This window comes from Eucyclogobius newberryi, unplaced genomic scaffold (assembly GCF_026437365.1).
Source record: "Eucyclogobius newberryi isolate DKJ021-1_F unplaced genomic scaffold, fEucNew1.0.hap1 SCAF_11, whole genome shotgun sequence".
Classification (NCBI taxonomy): Eukaryota; Metazoa; Chordata; class Actinopteri; order Gobiiformes; family Gobiidae; genus Eucyclogobius; species Eucyclogobius newberryi.
The window spans coordinates 38934188-38957895 of NW_027315735.1; the positions used below are offsets into that span (position 1 = coordinate 38934188).

At 47.2% G+C, this 23708-nt stretch overlaps 1 protein-coding gene across 1 annotated transcript in view; it reads right to left on the reverse strand.

Annotated features, from left to right (window-relative positions):
* dram2b (DNA-damage regulated autophagy modulator 2b) overlaps window positions 1-20159 on the reverse strand; it is a 54454-nt gene extending 34295 nt beyond the window's left edge. Inside the window, exons 1-3 of the mRNA XM_072440092.1 lie at window positions 20003-20159; window positions 19860-19927; window positions 17637-17779 (exon numbers count right to left, since the gene is read on the reverse strand). Coding sequence (XP_072296193.1) covers window positions 17637-17779; window positions 19860-19927; window positions 20003-20133 — 342 coding nt within the window. The 5' untranslated portion in view covers window positions 20134-20159. The remainder of the gene's footprint in view (window positions 1-17636; window positions 17780-19859; window positions 19928-20002) is intronic.
* Window positions 20160-23708: the final 3549 nt, after the last annotated feature.

A 23708-nucleotide genomic window follows, 5' to 3' on the forward strand; every position in this document is an offset into this window, starting at 1 on the left:
CCAGGAATAAACCAGGTCTAAACCAGGACTAAACCAGGACTAAACCAGGACTAAACCAGGACTAAACCAGGTCCAAACCAGGTCCAAACCAGGTCTAAACCAGGACTAAACCAGGACTAAACCAGGAATAAACCAGGTCTAAACCAGGACTAAACCAGGACTAAAGCACGTCCAAACCAGGACTAAACCAGGTCTAAACCAGGACTAAACTAGGACTAAACCAGGACTAAACCAGGACTAAACCAGGACTAAACCAGGTCTAAACCAGGACTAAACCAGGACTAAATCAGGTCTAAACAAGGTCTAAACCAGGACTAAACCAGGACTAAACCAGGACTAAACCAGGACTAAACCAGGACTAAACCAGGACTAAACCAGGTCTAAACCAAGTCTAAACCAGGACTAAACCAGGACTAAACCAGGTCCAAACCAGGTCTAAACCAGGACTAAACCAGGTCTAAACCAGGACTAAAGCACGTCTAAACCATGATTAAACTAGGACTAAACCAGGACTAAACCAGGACTAAACCAGGTCTAAACCAGGACTAAACCAGGACTAAACCAGGACTAAACCAGGACTAAAGCACGTCTAAACCAGGACTAAACTAGGACTAAACCAGGTCTAAACCAGTTCTAAACCAGGACTAAACCAGGTCTAAACCAGGACTAAACCAGGTCTAAACCAGGACTAAACCAGGACTAAACCAGGACTAAAGCAGGACTAAAGCAGGTCTAAAGCAGGTCTAAACCAGGACTAAACCAGGACTAAACCAGGACTAAACCAGGACTAAACCAGGTCCAAACCAGGTCTAAACCAGGACTAAACCAGGACTAAAGCACGTCTAAACCAGGACTAAACCAGGACTAAACCAGGACTAAAGCACATCTAAACCAGGACTAAACCAGGAATAAAGCACGTCTAAACCAGGTCTAAACCAGGACTAAACCAGGTCCAAACCAGGTCTAAACCAGGACTAAACCAGGACTAAACCAGGACTAAAGCACGTCTAAACCAGGACTAAACCAGGACTAAACCAGGACTAAACCAGGACTAAACCAGGACTAAACCAGGTCTAAACCAGGACTTAACGAGGACTAAACCAGGACTAAACAAGGTCTAAACAAGGTCTAAACCAGGACTAAACCAGGACTAAACCAGGTTTAAACCAGGACTAAACCAGGACTAAAGCACGTCTAAACCATGACTAAACTAGGACTAAACTAGGACTAAACAAGGACTAAATCAGGTCTAAACCAGGTCTAAACCAGGACTAAACCAGGACTAAACCAGGACTAAACCAGGACTAAAGCAGGTCTAAACCAGGACTAAACCAGGTCCAAACCAGGACTAAAGCACGTCTAAACCATGACTAAACTAGGACTAAATCAGGTCTAAACCAGGTCTAAACCAGGACTAAACCAGGACTAAACCAGGACTAAACCAGGACTAAACAAGGACTAAAGCAGGTCTAAACCAGGACTAAACCAGGTCCAAACCAGGACTAAACCAGGACTAAAGCATGTCTAAACCAGGACTAAATCAGGTCTAAACCAGGACTAAACCAGGACTAAAGCACGTCTAAACCAGGACTAAACAAGGACTAAAGCAGGTCTAAACCAGGACTAAACCAGGACTAAACCAGGTCTAAACCAGGACTAAACCAGGACTAAACTAGGACTAAACCAGGACTAAAGCACATCTAAACCAGGACTAAACCAGGACTAAACCAGGTCTAAACCAGGACTAAACCAGGACTAAAGCACATCTAAACCAGGTCCAAACCAGGACTAAACCAGGACTAAACCAGGTCTAAACCAGGACTAAACTAGGACTAAACCAGGACTAAACTAGGACTAAACCAGGACTAAACCAGGACTAAAGCACATCTAAACCAGGACTAAAGCACATCTAAACCAGGACTAAACCAGGTCTAAACCAGGTCTAAACCAGGACTAAACCAGGTCTAAACCAGGTCTAAACCAGGACTAAATCAGGTCTAAACCAGGTCTAAACCAGGTCTAAACCAGGTCTAAACCAGGACTAAACCAGGTCTAAACCAGGACTAAACCAGGTCTAAACCAGGTCTAAACCAAGTCTAAACCAGGACTAAACCAGGACCAAACCAGGTCTAAACCAGGACTAAACCAGGACTAAACCAGGTCTAAACCACGACTAAACCAGGTCTAAACCAGGACTAAACCAGGTCTAAACCAGGACTAAAGCACGTCTAAACCATGATTAAACTAGGACTAAACCAGGACTAAACCAGGTCTAAACCAGGACTAAACCAGGACTAAACCAGGACTAAAGCACGTCTAAACCAGGACTAAACTAGGACTAAACCAGGACTAAATCAGGTCTAAACCAGTTCTAAACCAGGACTAAACCAGGTCTAAACCAGGACTAAACCAGGTCTAAACCAGGACTAAACCAGGACTAAAGCAGGACTAAAGCAGGTCTAAACCAGGTCTAAACCAGGTCTAAACCAGGACTAAACCAGGTCTAAACCAGGACTAAACCAGGACTAAACCAGGACTAAACGAGGTCCAAACCAGGTCTAAACCAGGACTAAACCAGGACTAAACCAGGACTAAACCAGGTCTAAACCAGGACTAAAGCACATCTAAACCAGGACTAAACCAGGACTAAAGCATGTCTAAACCAGGACTAAACCAGGACTAAACCAGGACTAAACCAGGTCCAAACCAGGTCTAAACCAGGACTAACCCAGGAATAAACCAGGACTAAAGCACGTCTAAACCAGGACTAAACCAGGACTAAAGTACGTCTAAACCAGGTCTAAACCAGGACTAAACCAGGTCCAAACCAGGTCTAAACCAGGACTAAACCAGGACTAAACCAGGACTAAAGCACATCTAAACCAGGTCTAAACCAGGACTAAAGCACGTCTAAACCAGGACTAAACCAGGACTAAACCAGGACTAAACCAGGTCTAAACCAGGACTAAACCAGGACTAAACCAGGACTAAACCAGGACTAAACCAGGAGTAAACCAGGACTAAACCAGGTCTAAACCAGGTCTAAACCAGGACTAAACCAGGTCTAAACCACGACTAAACCAGGTCTAAACCAGGACTTAACCAGGAATAAACCAGGTCTAAACCAGGACTAAACCAGGACTAAACCAGGACTAAACCAGGTCCAAACCAGGTCCAAACCAGGTCTAAACCAGGACTAAACCAGGAATAAACCAGGTCTAAACCAGGACTAAACCAGGACTAAAGCACGTCCAAACCAGGACTAAACCAGGTCTAAACCAGGACTAAACTAGGACTAAACCAGGACTAAACCAGGACTAAACCAGGACTAAACCAGGTCTAAACCAGGACTAAACCAGGACTAAATCAGGTCTAAACAAGGTCTAAACCAGGACTAAACCAGGACTAAACCAGGACTAAACCAGGACTAAACCAGGACTAAACCAGGACTAAACCAGGTCTAAACCAAGTCTAAACCAGGACTAAACCAGGACTAAACCAGGTCCAAACCAGGTCTAAACCAGGACTAAACCAGGTCTAAACCAGGACTAAAGCACGTCTAAACCATGATTAAACTAGGACTAAACCAGGACTAAACCAGGACTAAACCAGGTCTAAACCAGGACTAAACCAGGACTAAACCAGGACTAAACCAGGACTAAAGCACGTCTAAACCAGGACTAAACTAGGACTAAACCAGGTCTAAACCAGTTCTAAACCAGGACTAAACCAGGTCTAAACCAGGACTAAACCAGGTCTAAACCAGGACTAAACCAGGACTAAACCAGGACTAAAGCACGTCTAAACCAGGACTAAACCAGGTCTAAACCAGGTCTAAACCAGGACTAAACCAGGACTAAACCAGGACTAAAGCAGGACTAAACCAGGTCCAAACCAGGTCTAAACCAGGACTAAACCAGGAATAAACCAGGACTAAAGCACGTCTAAACCAGGACTAAACCAGGACTAAACCAGGACTAAAGCACATCTAAACCAGGACTAAACCAGGACTAAAGCACGTCTAAACCAGGACTAAACCAGGACTAAACCAGGACTAAACCAGGACTAAACCAGGTCTAAACCAGGACTAAACCAGGACTAAACCAGGACTAAACCAGGAGTAAACCAGGACTAAACCAGGTCTAAACCAGGTCTAAACCACGACTAAACCAGGTCTAAACCAGGACTTAACGAGGACTAAACCAGGTCTAAACCAGGACTAAACAAGGTCTAAACCAGGTCTAAACCAGGACTAAAGCATGTCTAAACCAGGACTAAACCAGGACTAAACCAGGTTTAAACCAGGACTAAACCAGGACTAAAGCACGTCTAAACCATGACTAAACTAGGACTAAACTAGGACTAAACAAGGACTAAATCAGGTCTAAACCAGGTCTAAACCAGGACTAAACCAGGACTAAACCAGGACTAAACCAGGACTAAAGCAGGTCTAAACCAGGACTAAACCAGGTCCAAACCAGGACTAAAGCACGTCTAAACCATGACTAAACTAGGACTAAATCAGGTCTAAACCAGGTCTAAACCAGGACTAAACCAGGACTAAACCAGGACTAAACCAGGACTAAACAAGGACTAAAGCAGGTCTAAACCAGGACTAAACCAGGTCCAAACCAGGACTAAACCAGGACTAAAGCATGTCTAAACCAGGACTAAATCAGGTCTAAACCAGGACTAAACCAGGACTAAAGCACGTCTAAACCAGGACTAAAGCATGTCTAAACCAGGACTAAATCAGGTCTAAACCAGGACTAAACAAGGACTAAAGCAGGTCTAAACCAGGACTAAACCAGGACTAAACCAGGTCTAAACCAGGACTAAACCAGGACTAAACTAGGACTAAACCAGGACTAAAGCACATCTAAACCAGGACTAAACCAGGACTAAACCAGGTCTAAACCAGGACTAAACCAGGACTAAAGCACATCTAAACCAGGTCCAAACCAGGACTAAACCAGGTCTAAACCAGGACTAAACTAGGACTAAACCAGGACTAAACCAGGACTAAAGCACATCTAAACCAGGACTAAACCAGGACTAAACCAGGACTAAACCAGGACTAAACCAGGTCTAAACCAGGTCTAAACCAGGACTAAACCAGGTCTAAACCAGGACTAAACCAGGACTAAATCAGGTCTAAACCAGGTCTAAACCAGGACTAAACCAGGACTAAACCAGGACTAAACCAGGACTAAACCAGGTCTAAACCAGGACTAAACCAGGACTAAACCAGGTCTAAACCAAGTCTAAACCAGGACTAAACCAGGACCAAACCAGGTCTAAACCAGGACTAAACCAGGACTAAACCAGGTCTAAACCACGACTAAACCAGGACTAAACCAGGACTAAACCAGGACTAAACCAGGACTAAAGCAGGACTAAAGCAGGTCTAAAGCAGGTCTAAACCAGGACTAAACCAGGACTAAACCAGGTCCAAACCAGGTCTAAACCAGGACTAAACCAGGACTAAAGCACGTCTAAACCAGGACTAAACCAGGTCTAAACCAGGACTAAAGCACATCTAAACCAGGACTAAACCAGGACTAAAGCATGTCTAAACCAGGTCTAAACCAGGACTAAACCAGGACTAAACCAGGACTAAACCAGGACTAAACCAGGTCCAAACCAGGTCTAAACCAGGACTAAACCAGGAATAAACCAGGACTAAACCAGGACTAAAGCACATCTAAACCAGGACTAAACCAGGACTAAAGCACGTCTAAACCAGGTCTAAACCAGGACTAAAGCACATCTAAACCAGGACTAAACCAGGACTAAAGCACGTCTAAACCAGGACTAAACCAGGACTAAAGCACATCTAAACCAGGACTAAACCAGGACTAAAGCACGTCTAAACCAGGTCTAAACCAGGACTAAACCAGGTCCAAACCAGGTCTAAACCAGGACTAAACCAGGAATAAACCAGGACTAAAGCACGTCTAAACCAGGACTAAACCAGGACTAAACCAGGACTAAAGCACATCTAAACCAGGACTAAACCAGGACTAAAGCACGTCTAAACCAGGACTAAACCAGGACTAAACCAGGACTAAACCAGGACAAAACCAGGACTAAACCAGGAGTAAACCAGGACTAAACCAGGTCTAAACCAGGTCTAAACCAGGACTAAACCAGGACTAAACCAGGACTAAACCAGGTCTAAACCACGACCAAACCAGGACTAAAGCACGTCTAAACCAGGACTAAACCAGGACTAAACCAGGACTAAACAAGGACTAAAGCAGGTCTAAACCAGGACTAAACCAGGACTAAACCAGGACTAAACCAGGTCTAAACCAGGACTAAACCAGGACTAAAGCACGTCTAAACCAGGACGAAACCAGGTCTAAACCAGGACTAAACCAGGACTAAACTAGGACTAAACCAGGACTAAAGCACATCTAAACCAGGACTAAACCAGGACTAAACCAGGTCTAAACCAGGACTAAACCAGGACTAAACTAGGACTAAACTAGGACTAAACCAGGACTAAAGCACATCTAAACCAGGTCTAAACCAGGACTAAACCAGGACTAAACCAGGACTAAACCAGGTCCAAACCAGGACTAAACCAGGTCCAAACCAGGTCCAAACCAGGACTAAACCAGGTCCAAACCAGGAATAAACCAGGTCTAAACCAGGACTAAACCAGGTCCAAACCAGGTCTAAACCAGGACTAAACCAGGAATAAACCAGGACTAAACCAGGACTAAACCAGGTCCAAACCAGGTCTAAACCAGGACTAAACCAGGAATAAACCAGGTCTAAACCAGGACTAAACCAGGACTAAAGCACGTCCAAACCAGGACTAAACCAGGTCTAAACCAGGACTAAACTAGGACTAAACCAGGACTAAAGCACATCTAAACCAGGACTAAACCAGGACTAAACCAGGACTAAACCAGGTCTAAACCAGGTCTAAACAAGGTCTAAACCAGGACTAAACCAGGACTAAACCAGGTCTAAACCAGGACTAAACCAGGACTAAACCAGGACTAAACCAGGACTAAACCAGGTCTAAACCAAGTCTAAACCAGGACTAAACCAGGACTAAACCAGGACTAAACCAGGTCCAAACCAGGTCTAAACCAGGACTAAACCAGGACTAAACCAGGTCTAAACCACGACTAAACCAGGACTAAACCAGGTCTAAACCAGGACTAAACCAGGTCTAAACCAGGACTAAAGCACGTCTAAACCATGATTAAACTAGGACTAAACCAGGACTAAATCAGGTCTAAACCAGGACTAAACCAGGACTAAACCAGGACTAAACCAGGACTAAAGCACGTCTAAACCAGGACTAAACTAGGACTAAACCAGGACTAAATCAGGTCTAAACCAGTTCTAAACCAGGACTAAACCAGGACTAAACCAGGACTAAACCAGGACTAAAGCAGGACTAAAGCAGGTCTAAAGCAGGTCTAAACCAGGACTAAACCAGGACTAAACCAGGACTAAACCAGGACTAAACCAGGTCCAAACCAGGTCTAAACCAGGACTAAACCAGGACTAAAGCACGTCTAAACCAGGACTAAACCAGGTCTAAACCAGGACTAAAGCACATCTAAACCAGGACTAAACCAGGACTAAACCAGGACTAAACCAGGTCTAAACCAGGACTAAACCAGGACTAAACCAGGACTAAACCAGGACTAAACCAGGAGTAAACCAGGACTAAAGCATGTCTAAACCAGGTCTAAACCAGGACTAAACCAGGACTAAACCAGGTCTAAACCAGGACTAAACCAGGACTAAACCAGGACTAAACCAGGACTAAACCAGGACTAAACCAGGAGTAAACCAGGACTAAAGCAGGACTAAACCAGGACTAAACCAGGACTAAACCAGGTCCAAACCAGGTCTAAACCAGGACTAAAGCACGTCTAAACCAGGACTAAACCAGGACTAAACCAGGACTAAAGCACATCTAAACCAGGACTAAACCAGGACTAAACCAGGTCTAAACCAGGTCTAAACCAGGACTAAACCAGGTCCAAACCAGGTCCAAACCAGGACTAAACCAGGAATAAACCAGGACTAAAGCACGTCTAAACCAGGACTAAACCAGGACTAAACCAGGACTAAAGCACATCTAAACCAGGACTAAACCAGGACTAAAGCACATCTAAACCAGGACTAAACCAGGACTAAACCAGGACTAAACCAGGAGTAAACCAGGACTAAACCAGGTCTAAACCACGACTAAACCAGGTCTAAACCAGGACTTAACGAGGACTAAACCAGGTCTAAACCAGGACTAAACAAGGTCTAAACCAGGTCTAAACCAGGACTAAAGCATGTCTAAACCAGGACTAAACCAGGACTAAACCAGGACTAAAGCACGTCTAAACCATGACTAAACTAGTACTAAACCAGGACTAAATCAGGTCTAAACCAGGTCTAAACCAGGACTAAACCAGGACTAAACCAGGACTAAACCAGGACTAAACCAGGTCTAAACCAGGACTAAACCAGGACTAAACCAGGACTAAACCAGGAGTAAACCAGGACTAAACCAGGTCTAAACCAGGTCTAAACCAGGACTAAACCAGGACTAAACCAGGACTAAACCAGGTCTAAACCACGACTAAACCAGGACTAAAGCACGTCTAAACCAGGACTAAACCAGGACTAAACCAGGACTAAACCAGGACTAAAGCAGGTCTAAACCAGGACTAAACCAGGACTAAACCAGGACTAAACTAGGACTAAACCAGGACTAAAGCACATCTAAACCAGGACTAAACCAGGACTAAACCAGGTCTAAACCAGGACTAAACCAGGACTAAACTAGGACTAAACTAGGACTAAACCAGGACTAAAGCACATCTAAACCAGGTCTAAACCAGGACTAAACCAGGACTAAACCAGGTCTAAACCAGGACTAAACCAGGTCCAAACCAGGTCTAAACCAGGACTAAACCAGGTCCAAACCAGGTCCAAACCAGGACTAAACCAGGTCCAAACCAGGAATAAACCAGGTCTAAACCAGGACTAAACCAGGTCCAAACCAGGTCGAAACCAGGACTAAACCAGGAATAAACCAGGACTAAACCAGGACTAAACCAGGTCCAAACCAGGTCTAAACCAGGACTAAACCAGGAATAAACCAGGTCTAAACCAGGACTAAACCAGGACTAAAGCACGTCTAAACCAGGACTAAAGCACGTCCAAACCAGGACTAAACCAGGTCTAAACCAGGACTAAACTAGGACTAAACCAGGACTAAAGCACATCTAAACCAGGACTAAACCAGGACTAAACCAGGACTAAACCAGGTCTAAACCAGGACTAAACCAGGTCTAAACCAGGACTAAACCAGGACTAAATCAGGTCTAAACAAGGTCTAAACCAGGACTAAACCAGGACTAAACCAGGACTAAACCAGGTCTAAACCAGGACTAAACCAGGACTAAACCAGGACTAAACCAGGTCTAAACCAAGTCTAAACCAGGACTAAACCAGGACTAAACCAGGACTAAACCAGGTCCAAACCAGGTCTAAACCAGGACTAAACCAGGACTAAACCAGGACTAAACCAGGTCTAAACCACGACTAAACCAGGACTAAACCAGGTCTAAACCAGGACTAAACCAGGTCTAAACCAGGACTAAAGCACGTCTAAACCATGATTAAACTAGGACTAAACCAGGACTAAATCAGGTCTAAACCAGGACTAAACCAGGACTAAACCAGGACTAAAGCACGTCTAAACCAGGACTAAACTAGGACTAAACCAGGACTAAATCAGGTCTAAACCAGTTCTAAACCAGGACTAAACCAGGACTAAACCAGGACTAAACCAGGACTAAAGCAGGACTAAACCAGGACTAAACCAGGACTAAACCAGGACTAAACCAGGACTAAACCAGGTCCAAACCAGGTCTAAACCAGGACTAAACCAGGACTAAACCAGGACTAAAGCACGTCTAAACCAGGACTAAACCAGGTCTAAACCAGGACTAAAGCACATCTAAACCAGGACTAAACCAGGACTAAACCAGGACTAAACCAGGTCTAAACCAGGACTAAACCAGGACTAAACCAGGAGTAAACCAGGACTAAAGCATGTCTAAACCAGGTCTAAACCAGGACTAAACCAGGAATAAACCAGGACTAAACCAGGACTAAACCAGGACTAAACCAGGAGTAAACCAGGACTAAAGCATGTCTAAACCAGGTCTAAACCAGGACTAAACCAGGAATAAACCAGGACTAAACCAGGTCTAAACCAGGACTAAACCAGGAATAAACCAGGACTAAACCAGGACTAAACCAGGACTAAACCAGGACTAAACCAGGTCCAAACCAGGTCTAAACCAGGACTAAACCAGGACTAAACCAGGAATAAACCAGGACTAAACCAGGACTAAACCAGGACTAAACCAGGAGTAAACCAGGACTAAAGCATGTCTAAACCAGGTCTAAACCAGGACTAAACCAGGACTAAACCAGGTCCAAACCAGGTCTAAACCAGGACTAAAGCACGTCTAAACCAGGACTAAACCAGGACTAAACCAGGACTAAAGCACATCTAAACCAGGACTAAACCAGGTCCAAACCAGGAATAAACCAGGACTAAAGCACGTCTAAACCAGGACTAAACCAGGAATAAACCAGGACTAAAGCACGTCTAAACCAGGACTAAACCAGGACTAAAGCACATCTAAACCAGGACTAAACCAGGACTAAACCAGGACTAAACCAGGACTAAAGCACGTCTAAACCATGACTAAACCAGGACTAAACCAGGACTAAACCATGTCTAAACCAGGTCTAAACCAGGACTAAACCAGGTCCAAACCAGGTCTAAACCAGGACTAAACCAGGAATAAACCAGGACTAAACCAGGACTAAACCAGGACTAAAGCACATCTAAACCAGGACTAAACCAGGACTAAACCAGGTCTAAACCAGGTCTAAACCAGGACTAAACCAGGACTAAACCAGGTCTAAACCAGGACTAAACCAGGACTAAACCAGGACTAAATCAGGACTAAACCAGGACTAAACCAGGACTAAACCATGACTAAACCAGGACTAAAGCAGGTCTAAACCAAGTCTAAACCAGGACTAAACCAGGACTAAACCAGGACTAAACCAGGTCCAAACCAGGTCTAAACCAGGACTAAACCAGGACTAAACCAGGTCTAAACCAGGTCTAAACCAGGACTAAACCAGGACTAAACCAGGTCTAAACCATGACTAAACCAGGTCTAAACCAGGTCTAAACCACGACTAAACCAGGACTAAAGCAGGTCTAAACCAGGTCTAAACCAGGACTAAACCACGACTAAACCACGACTAAACAAGGACTAAAGCAGGTCTAAACCAGGACTAAACCAGGTCCAAACCAGGTCCAAACCAGGACTAAACCAGGACTAAACCAGGACTAAAGCACGTCTAAACCATGACTAAACCAGGTCTAAACCAGGACTAAACCAGGACTAAACCAGGTCTAAACCAGGACTAAACCAGGTCCAAACCAGGTCTAAACCAGGACTAAAGCACGTCTAAACCAGGACTAAACCAGGACTAAACCAGGACTAAACCAGGACTAAAGCACATCTAAACCAGGACTAAACCAGGACTAAACCAGGTCTAAACCAGGTCTAAACCAGGACTAAACCAGGTCCAAACCAGGTCTAAACCAGGACTAAACCAGGAATAAACCAGGACTAAAGCACGTCTAAACCAGGACTAAACCAGGACTAAACCAGGACTAAAGCACATCTAAACCAGGACTAAACCAGGACTAAAGCACATCTAAACCAGGACTAAACCAGGACTAAACCAGGACTAAACCAGGACTAAACCAGGACTAAACCAGGTCTAAACCACGACTAAACCAGGTCTAAACCAGGACTTAACGAGGACTAAACCAGGTCTAAACCAGGACTAAACAAGGTCTAAACCAGGTCTAAACCAGGACTAAAGCATGTCTAAACCAGGACTAAACCAGGACTAAACCAGGACTAAAGCACGTCTAAACCATGACTAAACTAGTACTAAACCAGGACTAAATCAGGTCTAAACCAGGTCTAAACCAGGACTAAACCAGGACTAAACCAGGACTAAACCAGGACTAAACCAGGTCTAAACCAGGACTAAACCAGGACTAAACCAGGACTAAACCAGGACTAAACCAGGAGTAAACCAGGACTAAACCAGGTCTAAACCAGGTCTAAACCAGGACTAAACCAGGACTAAACCAGGACTAAACCAGGTCTAAACCACGACTAAACCAGGACTAAAGCACGTCTAAACCAGGACTAAACCAGGACTAAACCAGGACTAAACCAGGACTAAACAAGGACTAAAGCAGGTCTAAACCAGGACTAAACCAGGACTAAACCAGGACTAAACTAGGACTAAACCAGGACTAAAGCACATCTAAACCAGGACTAAACCAGGACTAAACCAGGTCTAAACCAGGACTAAACCAGGACTAAACTAGGACTAAACTAGGACTAAACCAGGACTAAAGCACATCTAAACCAGGTCTAAACCAGGACTAAACCAGGACTAAACCAGGTCTAAACCAGGACTAAACCAGGTCCAAACCAGGTCTAAACCAGGACTAAACCAGGTCCAAACCAGGTCCAAACCAGGACTAAACCAGGTCCAAACCAGGAATAAACCAGGTCTAAACCAGGACTAAACCAGGTCCAAACCAGGTCGAAACCAGGACTAAACCAGGAATAAACCAGGACTAAACCAGGACTAAACCAGGTCCAAACCAGGTCTAAACCAGGACTAAACCAGGAATAAACCAGGTCTAAACCAGGACTAAACCAGGACTAAAGCACGTCTAAACCAGGACTAAAGCACGTCAAAACCAGGACTAAACCAGGTCTAAACCAGGACTAAACTAGGACTAAACCAGGACTAAAGCACATCTAAACCAGGACTAAACCAGGACTAAACCAGGACTAAACCAGGTCTAAACCAGGACTAAACCAGGTCTAAACCAGGACTAAACCAGGACTAAATCAGGTCTAAACAAGGTCTAAACCAGGACTAAACCAGGACTAAACCAGGTCTAAACCAGGACTAAACCAGGACTAAACCAGGACTAAACCAGGTCTAAACCAAGTCTAAACCAGGACTAAACCAGGACTAAACCAGGACTAAACCAGGTCCAAACCAGGTCTAAACCAGGACTAAACCAGGACTAAACCAGGACTAAACCAGGTCTAAACCACGACTAAACCAGGACTAAACCAGGTCTAAACCAGGACTAAACCAGGACTAAACCAGGTCTAAACCAGGACTAAACCAGGTCTAAACCAGGACTAAACCAGGACTAAACCAGGACTAAATCAGGTCTAAACCAGGACTAAACCAGGACTAAACCAGGACTAAAGCACGTCTAAACCAGGACTAAACTAGGACTAAACCAGGACTAAATCAGGTCTAAACCAGTTCTAAACCAGGACTAAACCAGGACTAAACCAGGACTAAACCAGGACTAAAGCAGGACTAAAGCAGGTCTAAACCAGGACTAAACCAGGACTAAACCAGGACTAAACCAGGACTAAACCAGGTCCAAACCAGGTCTAAACCAGGACTAAACCAGGACTAAACCAGGACTAAAGCACGTCTAAACCAGGACTAAACCAGGTCTAAACCAGGACTAAAGCACATCTAAACCAGGACTAAACCAGGACTAAACCAGGACTAAACCAGGTCTAAACCAGGACTAAACCAGGACTAAACCAGGAGTAAACCAGGACTAAAGCATGTCTAAACCAGGTCTAAACCAGGACTAAACCAGGACTAAACCAGGACTAAACCAGGTCCAAACCAGGTCTAAACCAGGACTAAACCAGGAATAAACCAGGACTAAACCAGGACTAAACCAGGACTAAACCAGGAGTAAACCAGGACTAAAGCATGTCTAAACCAGGTCTAAACCAGGACTAAACCAGGACTAAACCAGGTCCAAACCAGGTCTAAACCAGGACTAAAGCACGTCTAAACCAGGACTAAACCAGGACTAAACCAGGACTAAAGCACATCTAAACCAGGACTAAACCAGGTCCAAACCAGGAATAAACCAGGACTAAAGCACGTCTAAACCAGGACTAAACCAGGAATAAACCAGGACTAAAGCACGTCTAAACCAGGACTAAACCAGGACTAAAGCACATCTAAACCAGGACTAAACCAGGACTAAAGCACATCTAAACCAGGACTAAACCAGGACTAAACCAGGACTAAACCAGGACTAAACCAGGACTAAACCAGGAGTAAACCAGGACTAAACCAGGACTAAACCAGGTCTAAACCACGACTAAACCAGGTCTAAACCAGGACTTAACGAGGACTAAACCAGGTCTAAACCAGGTCTAAACCAGGACTAAACCAGGACTAAACCAGGACTAAACCAGGACTAAAGCACGTCTAAACCATGACTAAACTAGTACTAAACCAGGACTAAATCAGGTCTAAACCAGGACTAAACCAGGACTAAACCAGGACTAAACCAGGTCTAAACCAGGACTAAACCAGGTCTAAACCAGGACTAAACCAGGACTAAACCAGGACTAAACCAGGACTAAAGCACGTCTAAACCATGACTAAACTAGTACTAAACCAGGACTAAATCAGGTCTAAACCAGGTCTAAACCAGGACTAAACCAGGACTAAACCAGGACTAAACCAGGACTAAACCAGGTCTAAACCAGGACTAAACCAGGACTAAACCAGGACTAAACCAGGACTAAAGCACGTCTAAACCATGACTAAACTAGGACTAAACCAGGACTAAACCAGGTCTAAACCAGGTCTAAACCAGGACTAAACCAGGACTAAACCAGGACTAAACCAGGACTAAACCAGGACTAAACAAGGACTAAAGCAGGTCTAAACCAGGACTAAACCAGGTCCAAACCAGGACTAAACCAGGACTAAACGAGGACTAAACCAGGACTAAACAAGGACTAAAGCAGGTCTAAACCAGGACTAAACCAGGACTAAACCAGGTCTAAACCAGGACTAAACCAGGACTAAACCAGGACTAAACCAGGTCCAAACCAGGACTAAACCAGGAATAAACCAGGACTAAACCAGGACTAAAGCACGTCTAAACCAGGACTAAACCAGGTCTAAACCAGGACTAAACCAGGACTAAACTAGGACTAAAGCACATCTAAACCAGGACTAAACCAGGACTAAACCAGGTCTAAACCAGGACTAAACCAGGACTAAACCAGGACTAAACCAGGTCCAAACCAGGTCTAAACCAGGTCCAAACCAGGTCTAAACCAGGACTAAACCAGGACTAAACCAGGACTAAACTAGGACTAAACCAGGACTAAACCAGGACTAAAGCACATCTAAACCAGGTCTAAACCAGGACTAAACCAGGACTAAACCAGGACTAAACCAGGAATAAACCAGGACTAAACCAGGTCCAAACCAGGTCTAAACCAGGTCTAAACCAGGAATAAACCAGGTCTAGACCAGGACTAAACCAGGACTAAAGCACGTCTATACCAGGACTAAACCAGGTCTAAACCAGGACTAAACTAGGACTAAACCAGGTCTAAACCAGGACTAAAGCACGTCCAAACCAGGACTAAACCAGGTCTAAACCAGGACTAAACTAGGACTAAACCAGGACTAAACCAGGACTAAACCAGGACTAAACCAGGTCTAAACCAGGACTAAACCAGGACTAAACCAGGACTAAACCAGGTCTAAACCAGGACTAAACCAGGACTAAACCAGGTCTAAACAAGGACTAGACCAGGTCTAAACCAGGACTAAACCAGGACTAAACCAGGTCTAAACCAGGACTAAACCAGGTCTAAACCAGGTCTAAACCAAGTCTAAACCAGGACTAAACCAGGACTAAACCAGGACTAAACCAGGTCCAAACCAGGTCTAAACCAGGACTAAACCAGGTCTAAACCAGGACTAAACCAGGACTAAACCAGGACTAAACCAGGACTAAACCAGGTCTAAACCAGGACTAAACCAGGACTAAAGCACGTCTAAACCATGACTAAACCAGGTCTAAACCAGGACTAAACCAGGTCTAAACCAGGACTAAACCAGGACTAAAGCACGTCTAAACCATGACTAAACCAGGACTAAACCAGGACTAAACCATGTCTAAACCAGGTCTAAACCAGGACTAAACCAGGACTAAACCAGGTCCAAACCAGGTCTAAACCAGGACTAAACCAGGAATAAACCAGGACTAAACCAGGACTAAACCAGGACTAAAGCACATCTAAACCAGGACTAAACCAGGACTAAACCAGGTCTAAACCAGGTCTAAACCAGGACTAAACCAGGACTAAACCAGGTCTAAACCAGGACTAAACCAGGACTAAACCAGGACTAAATCAGGACTAAACCAGGACTAAACCAGGACTAAACCATGACTAAACCAGGACTAAAGCAGGTCTAAACCAAGTCTAAACCAGGACTAAACCAGGACTAAACCAGGACTAAACCAGGTCCAAACCAGGTCTAAACCAGGTCTAAACCAGGACTAAACCAGGTCTAAACCAGGTCTAAACCAGGACTAAACCAGGACTAAACCAGGTCTAAACCATGACTAAACCAGGTCTAAACCAGGTCTAAACCACGACTAAACCAGGACTAAACCACGACTAAACAAGGACTAAAGCAGGTCTAAACCAGGACTAAACCAGGTCCAAACCAGGTCCAAACCAGGACTAAACCAGGACTAAACCAGGACTAAAGCACGTCTAAACCATGACTAAACCAGGTCTAAACCAGGACTAAACCAGGACTAAACCAGGTCTAAACCAGGACTAAACCAGGACTAAAGCACGTCTAAACCATGACTAAACCAGGACTAAACCAGGACTAAACCATGTCTAAACCAGGTCTAAACCAGGACTAAACCAGGACTAAACCAGGTCCAAACCAGGTCTAAACCAGGACTAAACCAGGAATAAACCAGGACTAAACCAGGACTAAACCAGGACTAAAGCACATCTAAACCAGGACTAAACCAGGACTAAACCAGGTCTAAACCAGGTCTAAACCAGGACTAAACCAGGACTAAACCAGGTCTAAACCAGGACTAAACCAGGACTAAACCAGGACTAAATCAGGACTAAACCAGGACTAAACCAGGACTAAACCATGACTAAACCAGGACTAAAGCAGGTCTAAACCAAGTCTAAACCAGGACTAAACCAGGACTAAACCAGGACTAAACCAGGTCCAAACCAGGTCTAAACCAGGACTAAACCAGGACTAAACCAGGTCTAAACCAGGTCTAAACCAGGACTAAACCAGGACTAAACCAGGTCTAAACCATGACTAAACCAGGTCTAAACCAGGTCTAAACCACGACTAAACCAGGTCTAAACCAGGACTAAACCACGACTAAACCACGACTAAACAAGGACTAAAGCAGGTCTAAACCAGGTCCAAACCAGGTCCAAACCAGGTCTAAACCAGGTCTAAACCAGGACTAAACCAGGACTAAAGCACATCTAAACCAGGACTAAACCAGGACTAAACCAGGACTAAAGCACATCTAAACCAGGTCTAAACCAGGACTAAACCAGGACTAAACCAGGACCTCTAAGTCGTTGTTGGTGTTCTACAGATAAATGTCTGACCTGGAAGTTGGCAACGACACACATCCCGAACGACGACACGACGCCAAAGAACAAACCGAGAGCGTTGAGTCTGACGAGACGAGAGTCTGAGTCTGAGGACAGAGCCTCCACCTGTTTGTACCGAGTGTACACTGTGAAGACACCTGCAACACACCAGCAAGAGGCCTGACTCTGGCACCAGCAGGAGGCCGGTCCATGTTTAGTCCTGACTCTGGCACCAGCAGGAGGCCGCTCCATGTTTAGTCCTGACTCTGGCACCAGCAGGAGGCCGGCCCATGTTTAGTCCTGACTCTGGCACCAGCAGGAGGCCGGCCCATGTTTAGTCCTGACTCTGGCACCAGCAGGAGGCCGGTCCATGTTTAGTCCTGACTCTGGCACCAGCAGGAGGCCGGCCCATGTTAAGTCCTGACTCTGGCACCAGCAGGAGGCCGGTCCATGTTTAGTCCTGACTCTGGCACCAGCAGGAGGCCGGCCCATGTTTAGTCCTGACTCTGGCACCAGCAGGAGGCCGGTCCATGTTTAGTCCTGACTCTGGCACCAGCAGGAGGCCGGCCCATGTTTAGTCCTGACTCTGGCACCAGCAGGAGGCCGGCCCATGTTTAGTCCTGACTCTGGCACCAGCAGGTTGCCGGCCCATGTTTAGTCCTGACTCTGGCACCAGCAGGAGGCCGGCCCATGTTTAGTCCTGACTCTGGCACCAGCAGGAGGCCGGCCCATGTTTAGTCCTGACTCTGGCACCAGCAGGAGGCCGGCCCATGTTTAGTCCTGACTCTGGCACCAGCAGGAGGCCGGTCCATGTTTAGTCCTGACTCTGGCACCAGCAGGAGGCCGGCCCATGTTTAGTCCTGACTCTGGCACCAGCAGGAGGCCGGTCCATGTTTAGTCCTGACTCTGGCACCAGCAGGAGGCCGGCCCATGTTTAGTCCTGACTCTGGCACCAGCAGGAGGCCGGCCCATGTTTAGTCCTGACTCTGGCACCAGCAGGAGGCCGGCCCATGTTTAGTCCTGACTCTGGCACCAGCAGGAGGCCGGTCCATGTTTAGTCCTGACTCTGGCACCAGCAGGAGGCCGGCCCATGTTTAGTCCTGACTCTGGCACCAGCAGGAGGCCGGCCCATGTTTAGTCCTGACTCTGGCACCAGCAGGAGGCCGGTCCATGTTTAGTCCTGACTCTGGCACCAGCAGGAGGCCGGCCCATGTTTAGTCCTGACTCTGGCACCAGCAGGAGGCCGGCCCATGTTTAGTCCTGACTCTGGCACCAGCAGGAGGCCGGTCCATGTTTAGTCCTGACTCTGGCACCAGCAGGAGGCCGGCCCATGTTTAGTCCTGACTCTGGCACCAGCAGGAGGCCGGCCCATGTTTAGTCCTGACTCTGGCACCAGCAGGAGGCCGGCCCATGTTTAGTCCTGACTCTGGCACCAGCAGGAGGCCGGTCCATGTTTAGTCCTGACTCTGGCACCAGCAGGAGGCCGGCCCATGTTTAGTCCTGACTCTGGCACCAGCAGGAGGCCGGCCCATGTTTAGTCCTGACTCTGGCACCAGCAGGAGGCCGGCCCATGTTTAGTCCTGACTCTGGCACCAGCAGGAGGCCGGCCCATGTTTAGTCCTGACTCTGGCACCAGCAGGAGGCCGGTCCATGTTTAGTCCTGACTCTGGCACCAGCAGGAGGCCGGCCCATGTTTAGTCCTGACTCTGGCACCAGCAGGAGGCCGGCCCATGTTTAGTCCTGACTCTGGCACCAGCAGGAGGCCGGTCCATGTTTAGTCCTGACTCTGGCACCAGCAGGAGGCCGGCCCATGTTTAGTCCTGACTCTGGCACCAGCAGGAGGCCGGTCCATGTTTAGTCCTGACTCTGGCACCAGCAGGAGGCAGGCCCATGTTTAGTCCTGACTCTGGCACCAGCAGGAGGCCGCTCCATGTTTAGTCCTGACTCTGGCACCAGCAGGAGGCCGGTCCATGTTTAGTCCTGACTCTGGCACCAGCAGGAGGCCGGCCCATGTTTAGTCCTGACTCTGGCACCAGCAGGAGGCCGGTCCATGTTTAGTCCTGACTCTGGCACCAGCAGGAGGCCGGTCCATGTTTAGTCCTGACTCTGGCACCAGCAGGAGGCCGGTCCATGTTTAGTCCTGACTCTGGCACCAGCAGGAGGCCGCTCCATGTTTACTCCTGACTCTGGCACCAGCAGGAGGCCGGTCCAAACTGTCCATTTTACACTTTGTTTTACCTAAAAAAGCCGAGACGTCGAGCATGATCCCGAACACACATCGCTCTGGAGCCGTGGTCCCAGTGTCACTGAAACAAACCAGAGACGTTTCACCACAGGAAGTGCACAGTGGAGAGTGGGAGGAGCAGAGACGGGTGCAGTACCTGATGTAGGGCAGCAGGGGGTCCACGTGTCTGAGGAGCACGGCTGTGATGTACGAGAAGATGAACGTTGCAGACGTCCAGACGACCAGAGCAGCAGGAAGAGCACAGAGGCCCTGCTGCCACCAGAACATGCTCCTGAGGGACAAGAGAGGTTTCACCACCAGAACATGCTCCTGAGGGACAAGAGAGGTTTCACCACCAGAACATGCTCCTGAGGGACAAGAGAGGTTTCACCAGCAGAACATCCTCCTGAGGGACAAGAGAGGTTTCACCACCAGAACATCCTCCTGAGGGACAAGAGAGGTTTCACCACCAGAACATGCTCCTGAGGGACAAGAGAGGTTTCACCACCAGAACATGCTCCTGAGGGACAAGAGAGGTTTCACCAGCAGAACATCCTCCTGAGGGACAAGAGAGGTTTCACCACCAGAACATCCTCCTGAGGGACAAGAGAGGTTTCACCACCAGAACATGCTCCTGAGGGACAAGAGAGGTTTCACCACCAGAACATCCTCCTGAGGGACAAGAGAGGTTTCACCAGCAGAACATCCTCCTGAGGGACAAGAGAGGTTTCACCACCAGAACATCCTCCTGAGGGACAAGAGAGGTTTCACCACCAGAACATGCTCCTGAGGGACAAGAGAGGTTTCACCACCAGAACATCCTCCTGAGGGACAAGAGAGGTTTCACCACCAGAACATGCTCCTGAGGGACAAGAGAGGTTTCACCACCAGAACATCCTCCTGAGGGACAAGAGAGGTTTCACCACCAGAACATCCTCCTGAGGGACAAGAGAGGTTTCACCACCAGAACATCCTCCTGAGGGACAAGAGAGGTTTCACCACCAGAACATGCTCCTGAGGGACAAGAGAGGTTTCACCAGCAGAACATCCTCCTGAGGGACAAGAGAGGTTTCACCACCAGAACATCCTCCTGAGGGACAAGAGAGGTTTCACCAGCAGAACATCCTCCTGAGGGACAAGAGAGGTTTCACCACCAGAACATGCTCCTGAGGGACAAGAGAGGTTTCACCACCAGAACATCCTCCTGAGGGACAAGAGAGGTTTCACCACCAGAACATCCTCCTGAGGGACAAGAGAGGTTTCACCACCAGAACATCCTCCTGAGGGACAAGAGAGGTTTCACCACCAGAACATCCTCCTGAGGGACAAGAGAGGTTTCACCACCAGAACATCCTCCTGAGGGACAAGAGAGGTTTCACCAGCAGAACATCCTCCTGAGGGACAAGAGAGGTTTCACCACCAGAACATCCTCCTGAGGGACAAGAGAGGTTTCACCACCAGAACATGCTCCTGAGGGACAAGAGAGGTTTCACCAGCAGAACATCCTCCTGAGGGACAAGAGAGGTTTCACCAGCAGAACATCCTCCTGAGGGACAAGAGAGGTTTCACCAGCAGAACATCCTCCTGAGGGACAAGAGAGGTTTCACCACCAGAACATGCTCCTGAGGGACAAGAGAGGTTTCACCACCAGAACATCCTCCTGAGGGACAAGAGAGGTTTCACCACCAGAACATCCTCCTGAGGGACAAGAGAGGTTTCACCACCAGAACATCCTCCTGAGGGACAAGAGAGGTTTCACCAGCAGAACATCCTCCTGAGGGACAAGAGAGGTTTCACCAGCAGAACATCCTCCTGAGGGACAAGAGAGGTTTCACCAGCAGAACATCCTCCTGAGGGACAAGAGAGGTTTCACCAGCAGAACATCCTCCTGAGGGACAAGAGAGGTTTCACCACCAGAACATCCTCCTGAGGGACAAGAGAGGTTTCACCACCAGAACATGCTCCTGAGGGACAAGAGAGGTTTCACCAGCAGAACATCCTCCTGAGGGACAAGAGAGGTTTCACCAGCAGAACATCCTCCTGAGGGACAAGAGAGGTTTCACCAGCAGAACATCCTCCTGAGGGACAAGAGAGGTTTCACCAGCAGAACATCCTCCTGAGGGACAAGAAAGGTTTCACCAGCAGAACATGCTCCTGAGGGACAAGAGAGGTTTCACCACCAGAACATCCTCCTGAGGGACAAGAGAGGTTTCACCAGCAGAACATCCTCCTGAGGGACAAGAGAGGTTTCACCAGCAGAACATCCTCCTGAGGGACAAGAGAGGTTTCACCAGCAGAACATCCTCCTGAGGGACAAGAGAGGTTTCACCACCAGAACATGCTCCTGAGGGACAAGAGAGGTTTCACCACCAGAACATCCTCCTGAGGGACAAGAGAGGTTTCACCACCAGAACATCCTCCTGAGGGACAAGAGAGGTTTCACCACCAGAACATCCTCCTGAGGGACAAGAGAGGTTTCACCACCAGAACATCCTCCTGAGGGACAAGAGAGGTTTCACCAGCAGAACATCCTCCTGAGGGACAAGAGAGGTTTCACCAGCAGAACATCCTCCTGAGGGACAAGAGAGGTTTCACCAGCAGAACATCCTCCTGAGGGACAAGAGAGGTTTCACCAGCAGAACATCCTCCTGAGGGACAAGAGAGGTTTCACCAGCAGAACATCCTCCTGAGGGACAAGAGAGGTTTCACCAGCAGAACATCCTCCTGAGGGACAAGAGAGGTTTCACCAGCAGAACATCCTCCTGAGGGACAAGAGAGGTTTCACCACCAGAACATGCTCCTGAGGGACAAGAGAGGTTTCACCAGCAGAACATCCTCCTGAGGGACAAGAGAGGTTTCACCAGCAGAACATGCTCCTGAGGGACAAGAGAGGTTTCACCAGCAGAACATGCTCCTGAGGGACAAGAGAGGTTTCACCACCAGAACATCCTCCTGAGGGACAAGAGAGGTTTCACCACCAGAACATCCTCCTGAGGGACAAGAGAGGTTTCACCAGCAGAACATCCTCCTGAGGGACAAGAGAGGTTTCACCACCAGAACATCCTCCTGAGGGACAAGAGAGGTTTCACCAGCAGAACATCCTCCTGAGGGACAAGAGAGGTTTCACCAGCAGAACATCCTCCTGAGGGACAAGAGAGGTTTCACCAGCAGAACATCCTCCTGAGGGACAAGAGAGGTTTCACCACCAGAACATCCTCCTGAGGGACAAGAGAGGTTTCACCAGCAGAACATCCACCTGAGGGACAAGAGAGGTTTCACCAGCAGAACATCCTCCTGAGGGACAAGAGAGGTTTCACCAGCAGAACATGCTCCTGAGGGACAAGAGACGTTTAACCAGCAGAACATCCTCCTGAGGGACAAGAGACGTTTAACCAGCAGAACATCCTCCTGAGGGACAAGAGACGTTTAACCAGCAGAACATCATCCTGAGGGACAAGAGACGTTTAACCAGCAGAACATCCTCCTGAGGGACAAGAGACGTTTAACCAGCAGAACATCCTCCTGAGGGACAAGAGACGTTTAACCAGCAGAACATCATCCTGAGGGACAAGAGACGTTTAACCAGCAGAACATCCTCCTGAGGGACAAGAGACGTTTAACCAGCACTTACACCAGCGTTTAACAGTCTAGAGCTCACACAGGACTCTAAGTTTGGATCCTTGGCTTAAACAGAAGTGAGATTGTAAAAAGGAACTGAGACAAAAACAAGTCATTATGAAAGTGAGATAAACCCGGAAGTGTCTGAACTCTAAAGAGCTCAAAGTAAATGTCAAGTATTTATCACAGAAAAGACTTGGGTTTGGGTTAGAGTTTGTGAAGTCACGTGATGTTAGAGTCAAGGC